Source organism: Gallinula chloropus (genome assembly GCF_964237585.1).
Source record: "Gallinula chloropus genome assembly, chromosome: 5".
NCBI classification, from domain to species: Eukaryota; Metazoa; Chordata; class Aves; order Gruiformes; family Rallidae; genus Gallinula; species Gallinula chloropus.
Genome location: NC_140090.1, coordinates 33,437,397 through 33,449,879, shown reverse-complemented (window position 1 = coordinate 33,449,879; position 12,483 = coordinate 33,437,397). Strand labels below are relative to the sequence as shown.

At 49.6% G+C, this 12,483-nt stretch overlaps 1 protein-coding gene across 2 annotated transcripts in view; it reads right to left on the bottom strand.

The window, feature by feature from the left end:
* Positions 1 to 11,713, bottom strand: part of AGAP1 (ArfGAP with GTPase domain, ankyrin repeat and PH domain 1) — a gene marked incomplete at its 5' end in the record, with an annotated part of 392,415 nt that extends 380,702 nt beyond the window's left edge. For both annotated transcript variants that reach the window (XM_084265229.1, XM_084265230.1), the window contains one exon: positions 11,551 to 11,713. In XM_084265229.1, coding sequence (XP_084121355.1) covers positions 11,551 to 11,713 — 163 coding nt within the window. The remainder of the gene's footprint in view (positions 1 to 11,550) is intronic.
* Positions 11,714 to 12,483: the final 770 nt, after the last annotated feature.

Here is a 12,483-nt window from a genome sequence, read left to right as displayed (position 1 = left end):
CCAGCACCTCTCCAACTGAATTCACTATCACACAGGAAGCGAGACCTTCCAGCAAGCACAACACTGGGTGAGAAGGGCAGTCTTCTTCTAAGTCACATAGGTCTCCTGACTTGAGCTAAAATACTAGCTTTCAAATGCACTGAGCAGTTCTCAAGGCAGTCATCTGCTCTCAGTATTTGTGCATCAAACCTGGGTGATAAAGACACATCGCTTCCTTCCCTCTCAGGGGTTACACGCCTACATACTCAGTGCATCCCCTGCCTCAAGCAAAAGGTGCCCTTTTGGTCCCCTCCACTCTGCTCAAATTTCATTTTTCAAGGCAAGTCAATAGCAAGATCTTTCTACCCATAAACATATCATTATACATTTAAATGCTATTAAATGTCGCAATCTCATAGCAGTGAAGTATTCTGAAGCTTAATTAATGCAGGTTAAAATTAGACTCTTATTTTGCATGAGAAAAGTAATGAAATGGGACTAGACAGATGAGTTGCCACAGGGTACAGGAATAGTTTTCCACAGCTTGTTTCTATTCCTTCCTCCTTTCCTGTACTCAACTCCAAGTGTGAGCCCACAGATACCGTGTTCAAGCAACTGACTGCCATAGAGAGGTGATGAACAGCTACAGGGAAGCCTCACGTGCACAAAGGCAGCAGCTACAGATTTTCTTCACATTCCTACCATACCAGCAGCGTTCCCAATTTTTGCAACCTCATACAATGCAAAGCTGCTACCTATCACTGTCACCATCCTGCGCAGAGGGACCAGAAGCTTGCCCAGAGACATCTTTCAATCCCAAACTCCAGCAGACACCTAAAGCAAGTTCCCTTAGAGTGGTGCATTTTGAAGAAAAACGATTACTCAGCTTTATTCACAGTACCAAAGAAGAAATCATCATTGATTTTATGTTCATGAAAGCAAAGGCATGTTATTTTCTTTAACTGCCATTATTCCTTGAGATCACTGACACTGGTACCCTTGGAAATACAATCAGTAACACCGTCTAGCTAGAAAGAGATACAACACGATTAATAAGGGTATTATTTCTACCTGCTTTACCAGAATTCTCACTGTCCAACATCCATATCTAGTAAGATATTCCAAGCTACCGTTCTGGGTTTAGTTCTAGACTGTACAGTCACCCAAGGAAGAGATACATAGCCCAGTCTCTGTTTGGTGACGTGCCTCCAAGTGTAGCTACACGAGCAACTATGAAGCTGCATGCCAACTTAGTGACCGTGCACAGCTCCAATCTCTGTTCTTCACCTATTTCTGAGCAGACACAACTTAGAATCATGGATTACCCTGGGTTGTAAGGGACCCACATAAGAGTCATTGTGTCCAACTCCTGGCTCCACATAGGCCCAGCATAGGCACAGCATGGGACTGAGCACATCGTCCAGGCACTTCTTGCCCTCAGCCCAGCTGGGTGCTGTGACCCCTTCCCTGGGGAGCCTGTGCCAGCACCCAATCCCACTCTCAGTACAGAACCTCTTCCTGGCATCCAACCTAAACCTCCTCTGCCACAGCTTCACACCATTACATTGGGTTCTATCCCTGGTCCCCAAATAGAGGAAATGGGCACCTGCCCCTTCACTCCCCCTCATCAGAAAGCTTGTTGCCCTCTTCCAAGAGGACGCCACCTTTGCCTGTAGAGGTAGACACCTTTGCACATGTGTCTACCAAGTCTATGGGTGATCATGGGCAACCTCCCTAACAGTGTACTGTGACAGAAGTATCAGCTACTGAACTTTACATATTTATTTAAATATGTAATATTTACATATTACTTTAGTCATATTTACATATTACTTTAGTGACTAAAGCCTATCTCCTGTTAGGTTTACAGAAGAAAAGACAGCAATATTCAAGTACAAGAATCAATCCAAGGTCAGGTCAATTACTCCTTCCCAATATTTCAACATGACTAAAGGCTTAGTTTTCAAGAGACTTTCTGCATCAGGCACAGTCAGCTTGACATTTTGAAAGCAATACAGGTAATTTAGCAGGTCAAGTTCACCACAAGAAAGGCCGTAGGTTCCTCCTGCTATAGTTGGCTTTCTGCTTCTCCCGCTGCAGGTCCGTGAACATTACCATCCCAGCCAAGAGGCCAGGCAGTTTTGATCCCAGATGCCTGGTCACTATTACAGGGCTTCAGACCCAAAACAAGAATGCAGAAGCATGTTGAGGACTTCACTCCTGCACTAGACAACCATTCCAGTGTCCCAAGATCACCAGGCTCATGCCTATCAGGCTCCAATGACAGCACTGGCTGACCTGTGCTCAATTGCAGCTACTTGCACACTTCCTTAGCAGGACATCACCTCTGTAGCCCAGTCCCACGCTGCCGTTACCCTACAAACTACTGGGTACAACAGGCATCTTGGCTGCTCTCCTGAGCGTGGGAAGCTGAAGCAGTGAGGTAATGGAAATCACAGCCACACATTTCCATATCTGTCTAACCAAGGAGCAAGTTGTATGGGATGCTACAAAATCCCACAACAGCACCTTGCCTTGCTGTGCCCTCCATCTGCTTAAGTTACTGAAAAACAGAGCTGCAACGTATAGGTATAGTGCTGTAATAGTGCAAAAAAATTACTAAACAAAGAAGTTTATTCAGAGCTCTAATGAAGAATGTAAGCACCTTCAAGTTCAAGTCAAAGCAGGCTTTCCTACAGGTTTCAAGCTAAATCGTGTCAAGCATTGATTATGCCTAGGCTACAGCCAGTCCTTCAATCCCTTCAAAATTCTTTAAAAAAAAAAAAATTCAAATTTTGCATCTGAAGCTTCTCAAAACTAAATACAAAAAACCAAAGCAATAAATTCAGTGATTCAAATCCGTTATTCTCAGGAGTCTCTTTGATTGCCTGTATTTTTCTTAAGTACAGAGGGGGAAATTACCACCAAAATAACTGTCTAATCATTAGGCTTACATTCATTATCCAACTATGTAAACAAATAAAGCTACTACACAAGGCATTGAAATTACATGTCTCACACACCAACCCTGTATTTTCACACTTGCTTCCCTAAGTGGTTAAACGAAGCTCGGTTAAACAGCAGGGAGAGAAAAACAAAACCCAAGCTGTTCGCTGGGTGAGACACACACCTTAAACCCCTTCCATCCACACAGCTACACAGGCTCTGAAAGGGTAGCAGTCAGAACCCTGAAACGGTATTAAGGAGGTTGACTGTGCACATACTAGTCAAGAAACACATCTGCTTCTATCCACGTTAAATAATAATAAAACAGGCATTAAATACTTCCAGAGGGCTTTGGAGTCGTCAGCTGCCCCCAACTGACTTGCTACCAAGCCAGGGTACCTGACAACCCACCCGTCTCCACCTTGAAATACGAAATTTTCAACAAACTTCCTAAGAAGCCACAGGCCCCTGGTTCCCAGATACATCCAAGCGAGGCGGTGCCGTTACCTTATTTCTAGCATTAGTCACAAGATTCACACACCATCTACAGCCTTATCGCAATTACAGCACAAGTACAAACTAACTGTAAACAACTTCATCTTCTGGGCAGAGCTTCTGATCTGAAGCAGCAGTTGAAAGGTCTTTCTTTGTATACAGAGCTGTTCCTGGTTTTATGAAACCCTTCCTTAATAACGTCATCGCTCCTAGTCACTGCCTTGTGCCCACAGGCTGGAGTTTATGACCGCCCTTGAACTGCATCTTCTCCCTGCATTTAATCCCTAGATCTTCTAGGGCAGCAGCAAGGTTCAATCCCAACCACTTAAAACCCCAAGACATGTGAACATGTGTGTTGTTCACTGAGCATTAAGTGTAACATGACAAACAAGTAGGTGAAACCTACAGTAACTGGTACAACGGATAATCCTAAGGCAGTTCTTGGGTTCTTTTTGTTGGGACTCCTGCCAGGACAACCAGGTCTCTCTCATCCAACAAAGCCCAGAACTGGCACAACACTCCAGATGTGGCTTCACCCATCTCAAGTAGGAGTTTTTAAAATAGAAGAAATATAAAAAGATAAATGAAACAGCCCTCAAAATACACCCCGCCAAGGGGCTGGACCCAGGCACCCAGACCAACCTGCTGTCCCATAGAGCAACAGGCACAACTCATCACACCAGTGTTCCCGGCCTGAGTGGCGGGCTCCCACTAACACCACCCCAGGCAGTGGTACCTACCGAACACCCGCTCACCCTCACATGGGGCTCCTCGCAGACATCTTTCCATACAGAGATGACACCCATGAATGAAACTGTGCTTAACACCTGATGAGACAATTCCCAGAAGTCTTTAAATCCGAAATTAGCAGCATCTCACAACGGGTCTGTGTCCAGCACTGTCTTTGCTCAATTATTTCATGGTATGAGGACAACTGAGAATACAAGAGAGCAGCTTTGTATGGGTGACATGAAATACAAACAGAGCTTAAAAGGCAGTCAAGGACAAACACTAACACTAGAGAAGACCAATCTCTTATTCCTGCAGCAGTTCGGATTATCAAAACTATTTCCTACAGTACTTTCTACGCTAGAACAGAGAGCTTCATCCACGGTAGATTACTAGGTAATCCCACAAGTGATGTAAAACCACACGTATGAAGGTCAGAAAGAACACCCTGAACATAAAAACTCACAGCCACAGAACCCCATGTTTGAAACACAGTCAGCAGAAGGTCACGCAGCTGAGATGTGAACGACTTCTCCATTTCAGCTGCTAAGGCTTTTGGGGCTTATGTTACACCTTTTCTTCAAGGGTTTGCTAAAAATACCAACACTGCCATTTACCTTGCTTACTGGTAAGGACAAAACCAATTCCCAGTAGTGATGCAGGAATGAAGGGAGGGGTATTCCTGAGGTCTGTGGAGGAGCTGTTCATCTGCCTGGCACCATGCTCAGCCTTCATCCTTCCCCAAGAGCCGCAGCATTTGATTTCACTTGTAACTGTCAGACCACAGTATGCATGCGAGCACATCCTTTAATATTTGCAATTAATGAAATACATCGTATTCCCACATCAGTTTTCACCAGGCCATCCAAGACTGAAAGCATTTTCTTCAGGTGGCAAAGTTACAACTAAGACAACAGATACCTCAAGTGCCACACGATAAACCGTACTAGAAAGTAAGTCACAGGGTGATTTGGGAAGGGCCCTCAGAGCCCCCCCGTGCCACCCCTGCCATGGCAGGGACACCCCCCACCAGCTCAGAGTGCCCAAAGCCCCATCCAGTCTGGCCTTGAAACTTATCAGGGATCCAGGGGCAGCCACAGCTTCTCTGGGCAGCCTGTGCCAGGGCCTCCCCGCTCCCCGGGCAGGATTTCTGCTTAGTGTTTCACATAAATCTCCCTTCCTTCAGCTTAAATCCATTCCCCCAGTCCCCTCACCACATGCCTACGTCACCTTCCAGAAACCACAATCCCTGTTTCACACTGTGCTCAGCACAAAACAGAAGATAAACACAGCAACCAGCGTTACAAGGCCTGTTCCTTTTCCCCACGCGCCCGAGATGAGCCAACACAAATCACATCCCACAATCACATGTTTAAGGATGGTCCTTAAAGGTCACCCAGTTCCAACCCCCTGCCATAGGCAGGAAAACATCCCATCCGCTGCAGTGCTAAGCGGCCCCTCTTCTTAGGGAGCGAGACCCATTTGCCAATTGAAATAGAAATCAAAACACTGATGTGTATACAGAGCAGTACGATCTCTTGTTCCAGCATCACCGCCTGCTGCTTTAAACTAATCCCTCAAACCAAACGGTGGGAGAAGTCTGGCACGCTCCCTGCAAAACCCAAAGCCTCGCAACACATTTGTTCCAGCAACACCAGTTGATCCACAGCAGGTCTCCTGCTTTGCCTTGGGGAAAGATGTTACCCTCAAGGGTTAATGGTTTTAAGCTTTCCTCTTGATCTACTTCTACACATTCACTCAAAAGCATTCGATACCTAATTGTGTGGCTTTTGCTGAGGACTGCAACCAAGGATGGAACTTAAAGCCAGAAAGCACAGTCACATCAACATGGGGTAAGACATTCCACTGACCTGAGACAACTATCAAACCAAGCTTCTAGTTCGCCACACAAGTAAGACCCTTGAATTTTCTAGTTACCCCTGTGCTGAAGTCCATTGCAACGCTTATTTGCTATAGGCACGCTCAGAATTCACCTAGGTGCACTTACACACTAGATCCAGTGCCTAACAGCTCCCCACATCTGAATCAATCACATTCATTAATCCCCTAGAACGATGACGACAAAAAGCACATCCCCAGCCTGCTCTGCTGTTACCCCCCTGTCCCCCACATCTCAAACAAGCTTCGGTTTACAAGCTGAGATGCCCTAACCAGCCTCCAAAATCCACTTTGGAGCCTTTTAGCTTCCAAGCAAACGGGCATTAATCATACCTCAGTGTGTTCACAGAACCAGTCTTATCGCTGCAAACCGTATCGTTCGGTCTGCAGTTCAAAAAGGCACACCAAGGGCTGGAGTTGGGTGACTGCTATCAGGGCTTCAAGATGCAATCACCTTACATAGCACTTCTTGTTTCCAGTTTACTTATGTGTAAATATACCAGTTTAAACAAGCTGATTTGTTTAAAGAGCAGAACATGCACCCAAACTCTCCTGCTCTAGCACTTGACTTAATTGTTTATTAGCATGGCCATCTCAGTCTGTTCCAACAGACTAAATAGAAGGAGTGAGAGGTGTTCAAAAAGCATTCAGAGTGACCATCACCTGCGGTGGTTCAGCCCCAAACAGTGGTTGAGCACCACAGTCCTTTTTGGCCTTCAAGCACCCCTGGTACTGGCTCACTCCCAGAGGAGGGACAGAGCCCCCTTGGTTGGGATAAGGACACTTCACTGCCAAAAGCACCGTGAAAAGGGGAAAAAAAACCCACCACAGCTCAGGGCAAATTTCACTCACACCTGGTGATAAGACAGAGTACCTTACAGACCCCCTGACCAGCCCCTTTATGGGGGAGTGATGTCAGATGGTGTGGAAACAGCCCGGGCTAACTCAGCTCACCTGGGCTGGCCAGAACCAGGACATCACCATTCTCCGAGCCACAGCTTGATGCAATTCTTGGCCAAGTCTTGTAGTACCATCAGGTTTTGCTCTTTGTCACGAGCCATTTGCACACCCGTGGGAAGGCTCACGTTGTTAACAGGCTCCTATACAGCAGTGATTCACCCTCGACTAATCACTTCCCAACAAACTGTGATACTCCTTCCCTAACAGGAAGCCAGAGAAGGCTGATCATTCACATGCCTGCCATTTCTGCATCACCAAGGCAGAAAGGACAGGTACATTAAGCATGAAAAACAGCTGTAGCCTTAAGATATTGTAGTGTTAAGGTGCTACTGTCACCTCCAAATGGAGTACAACTTCTCCCATAAAATGCACCCCCCCAGCACTGTGCCCCCCCCCAAACATATCTAAGACCAGCAGCTGAGGGACTGCAAAGGGCTCTGAGAGCACACAATAGGGAGTAACACTGAGACAGGGTTCCACTCAGGTAACAACAGATGTGTATGTATGCATCAAGGGGGTTAGCTCCACTCTATTATTTTTAAGAAACAGTACTTCTAAAAGTAATTGAAGGGGGGAAAAAGCAAATTACATACCTTCTGCCATTTTCCCTACTCCCCCAAGAACATCAGGACCTTGGCTCTGCCCTCAACAAGTCATTTCCAAGCGTACACATCTCATTTTCTCTAAGACTTACAGCTACAGCCTTAGGACTGAAGGAAAATACTTTATAATCAGAATTTCAAAACAAACTAGCCTTCAAAAACACACTTTTAAGATCTTGCCTCCCTTTTTTTTCCTTATTAAAAAAATGAGCCTACGAGTCACAAGATGCACCAGAACATGGTAATTCATAACTGAATAATGTCTGGTACAGCAACCATAAGAATGAAAGCAATCTCCTCCCCTGAGACTTAAAAGAAAGTCAGATTTCCTATTCATTTAGAGATGGGAATAAAAGAACATCTTCCATGCAGCCTGTGCTTTAAGTTACTCACACAGCACACTGAAGTGTATCTTAAGCCTCGTCGTTAAGATTGTTTTACTAGTAGGGGATTCTAGAAGATCTGCTCAAACCCCCATAGGGAAGCAGAACCTCTTTTGGTGGGCTTGCCACAGTGTAAATGGGTACCTAAGTACTACAGGTGCTCAACACTTGCTGTGTTACGATCTGTTAGTAACAGCACATTAGCAAAAGCAGTTTTATCAAATACCAGCCAACATGACACTGGCAGTGTTAATAAATTGTTTTAAAATCCCTTCATGAAAGGATCAGAAATTTAATGTTCAGGTTGCTTCTCTGCCTGTCCTTGGGTTGGCATCACTCCAAGTTTTGTAGCAACACCAAGCCAATCTCAGCCTGGGCAACAGAAAAGGGAACTGGCATACTCAGCTGCACATACCCTCAAGCACCTATACACACCTCTTAAGGCCATAGTACCTTGAAACCCCAAGGCATTCCAACAACTTAAAGGCTGCTGAAGTCAACTAGTGCTGCCTTCTCTCCGTTTCCAAGCATGCAACATCCTTGATGTAAGAACTGGCTGGTATTGATGAAGTGCTGATTTAGCTGCTGCTGGTGGAACCAAGCTTGGGAACTACAGGGCAGGCAAAGACAGTTCTAAGCACAGTTACTGGTCTAAGTGACTGCATCAGAAGTTGTTTGGCTACTCAGCAATATAGTCATACGAAGCAGATAGAAGGAAAGGCTGAAGGTGTTGGTTTCACAACTGTGTGAAATGAAAGGAGAGCCTGAAAGGAAGAACTAAAGAACTGGTTGGTATCTCACTGAGCTGTTTTACCCAGTATCACACCTGACTTGGAACAACACAAGGAAATAAATCTGTGTAGAACACACCAGCATGCCAGTTTAGGAATGCTTAGCAGTTGCACTCTCAGGATCAGATGCCACTAATGTAGCTGAACCTAGAGAAGTGCTGCTGCTCAAAGGCCAGGTTTTAATTCTAAAGCGTTTCCGTCGTCTTCAGTCCAGCGTGTCCAAACACTCCTACGGTACAACTCCAAGCCTGAAAAGCGTGCTGCAAATTTTATGCTGCAAATCAAATCTGAAGTGTTGGGAAGACAGTGCCGCTCTATGCTGAAAAGAAAATCCTGAGAACAAGCAACAGTTGAACTCCGCTGAAATTAAGTCTTGATTGCTTTAGATTCCAACCATCTTCTCCTCCAGATATGACAAACCTCTCCTGAGCAGGGAAGTATTATTTGAGCTGGTCAAGAAGCACATGTTGGTCAGAGCTAAGGTTCCAAGCAGCCTGAACGAACGGGACCATCGTCTCTAACAGTACAATTCTCCTTCCATAGGAAGGAAGTACTTGAGCAAGAAGTGACTTGTGACTGTCTCACGCCAAGCACGTGCCAATCCCACCACAACCCCTCACTGGCAGTGAAAAAGCCAGGTACCCTGAACTCGAGTGGTCTGGCAGCATTTAGGGAGTACCATTCCAACACTAAACTCTTTGCAGCTGAATAAAGGCTCCTAGGGCTGCAACAGCAGCCAGAGAAGTGACTATTTCTAAGTCCTTCCTACACGCAATATGGCATTGCCATATGGGATTAAAGGCTGCTGTCAGAGAGGAATGGTCAGGTAAAGGCGGCTGACCAACAATACAACCCGGTGGAGTTGCCACCCAAAGAAGCAAGTTGGGTTTTTTGCGTATGCATGCAAATTTTAATGCTTAGGAGTTAGTCAACCCCCCAGAACAAAACAGACTTAACATACACGCTTCTTCCAGATAAAACTTTCCCATGAATCAGACCCACTGGTTTCATGACTCAGTCTCCGATGTAAGTTAGACAGCAAGTCGCCCAATGAAAGCTTTACTCACCGGCTCTGCCTCTGAAACACACACAGGTAGGCTGCTATTTTGGTTTCAAAGTCCTCACAATTGACATGTGAGCTACGCTGCAGCTCGGCATTACAAGTCATTCCTACATGGAAAGGCAAACACCAGCCACGTGCCAGGACAGCCACCACACACCGTGCTTCACATCCTCCTCCTGCCTCGGCGCAAACCTGGCCGCATCACCGTACCCCAAGCACCTTATCCTGTACCATAGAAACATGTGTTTATTACCACTTAAAAATAATAATAATGACATTCTGCTAAAGGCATCACCTACCCCGCAGCAAACCAAATACCAGGAGCACTGAGAGCCGTACCCTTCCCACGATCTCTACCTTTGTAAGCATCTGTCTCTTCAGTGCAAGAGAAGCCAAGGGTTAGGAAGGACTCCCAGGAGAGGACAGCCCAGGCACCAAGAAGCCGACAACCGCACACACTCACTTCCATCAAGTCACCAACACAGCAGAGAACACACGCAATACCACACCGTGTCCCTAGTGCCCGGCTAAGGCTCCGCAGCCGACCGTCTTGTTTAATAAGCGACAGGCACCGCCAGTCGCGGCGACTCGCTGTGCAAGATGCCAGCAAGGGGTTTTCTCCCTCCCACCCCAAACGTTCACAATACTAAACGCTGTGCCTGTCCATCCAAGCCACGCTGTTCCAGAGTCAGGTGAGTAACGCAGCCTTCTGAGTAACAATCCCGCCAGCAGCTCTTCCAGCAGGACTTTCCTCGTTCTATATAACGTAATGACGAGACAGGCCAACAAACCAAGATGGTTTCAAGCAGCTCTCCGTTTCAGCTGCCGGACTTCACACTCAGCTAGCTTGAATCCCTTCCCAAAACAGTGCCAGACTGTTTCAAGCACTACAGCACACGAGGCAAAGCTCAGGGAGTTATTACGCAAAGGGACTCAACAATTTCTCCTCAGAATACGTGTTCTCAGCCAATCCTGCCTGCTCTTTCGAACTCCAGAGAAACACCCGCAGACTTCCCAACGCTGAGGATTTGTTTCTTCTTCTTTAGCAGCCCCTAAGCAGCTCAAGAGTCTCCGCAGCGCTCCTCCGGGGACGGATGCATATAAACCGAAGCTCAGAGGACTGTTATCTCCATCTTGCCTCCCAGCGCGGCTCTTTACACGGCTGCACACACAGGCACATGGAGACCACCGCTCCCTAACCCAGCTGTCGCTCCTGTTTACACCGGCACGGAGCCGCAACCTGTACCTTAAGCGTCTCCCGTCAGGAACTGCACGGAGCACACACGAGGAAACAAAAACAATCCTCCTTTCCTCTGATCCAGCTCCCAATCCCCCCCGCCCCCAGCCCGGTCCTGCGGCTCTGCCCGCACCTCGGCAAGTAGCAAAACAACTTCTCCCCGCGGCGCCGAGCGCCCCTTCCCAACCAATTCACCTCCGCCAAGGAAACCGACGCCGGGGGGAGAGGAGGAGGCGGGGGGGGTTCGGTGCGGAGGAACCCCCCACCACACACACGCCGAGAAAAAAGGCTGCTACGGCGGGGGGAGGAAGGGAAGGGTTGAGGAAGGGAAGCAATCGGGAGCGTGCGGGCGGCTGCTCCCAGCGACTGCCCCGCATGCAGGGCCGTGGATTGGGGGGGGGGGGGGGGGGAGGGAAACAAGGTGCACCCACCCCCAGCCCTCGCCGCGACGGGGCCGCCGGCTCACCTTCGATGGCGATGACATGCTCGCGGATCTGGTTTTGCAGCACCGGCTCCTCCACCCGCTCCAGCAGCTCGTAGATGGAGTAGATGTTGGGGTGCACCGACTCGAAGCGCTGGATCTCGGCGCGGATGGCTGCCGAGTTGGCCAGCTGCTGCTGGTAGTTCATGGCGCGGCCGCTCCCCTCCGCCGCCGCCGTCGTCGTCCGCTCCGGCCCGGCGCCTCTTCACCCCCCCCTCTCCTCCCCGAGACCCCCCGCGCAGGCCGGCGGGAGGCGGCGGGAGGAGGCGTGGCGCGCAGGGGGCGAGCCCCGGCCGCCGCCGCCGCCTCACTCACCGGACCCCCCGCCGCCCGCCGCGGCCCGGGCCGGCAGCAGTCCTTCGCCTCCCGACCCGCAAGGGCTGCAGGCGCCGCCGCCGCTCTCGGACCCCGCTGTCACTTCACCGCGGCGGCGGCGGGGCAGGGCGGGCAGGCCGGCCCCATGGAGGGCGGCAGCGCGGCTGGCTCCTTCGAGCTCCCGGCCGCCGCGACTCCGCGGCAGTGACCGGTCCCGCCGCCCCCCCCCTCCTCCCCGCTCAACACCTCCCCCCCCCCCCCCCGCGCGCGCGCCGACGGCCGGCCCCTCCTCCGCCGCGCGGCCCCGGCCCGGCCTCGCTCTCGTGCCCCGCACGCGGCGGGGCGGCGGCGCTCTTACCGGGACGACCCTTCCCCCCTCTCGCGCCGCGACCCCCGCGACGCCCTTCCCCTCTGCCCGCTCCACGCTCGCGCGGGCCGCGCCCCCCGGGGTTACGTCACTGCGCAGGCCGCCGGCCCCGCCCCGCTCACCGCCCTCCCGCGTGCGCCGTGCCCGCCGCGCGGCTCGCTGGGAAACGTAGTGCGTGGCGGCTCGCGAGGGTCGCGCGCCGCCGTCGTACCCACATTCCCCCTCCCCCCGTCGCC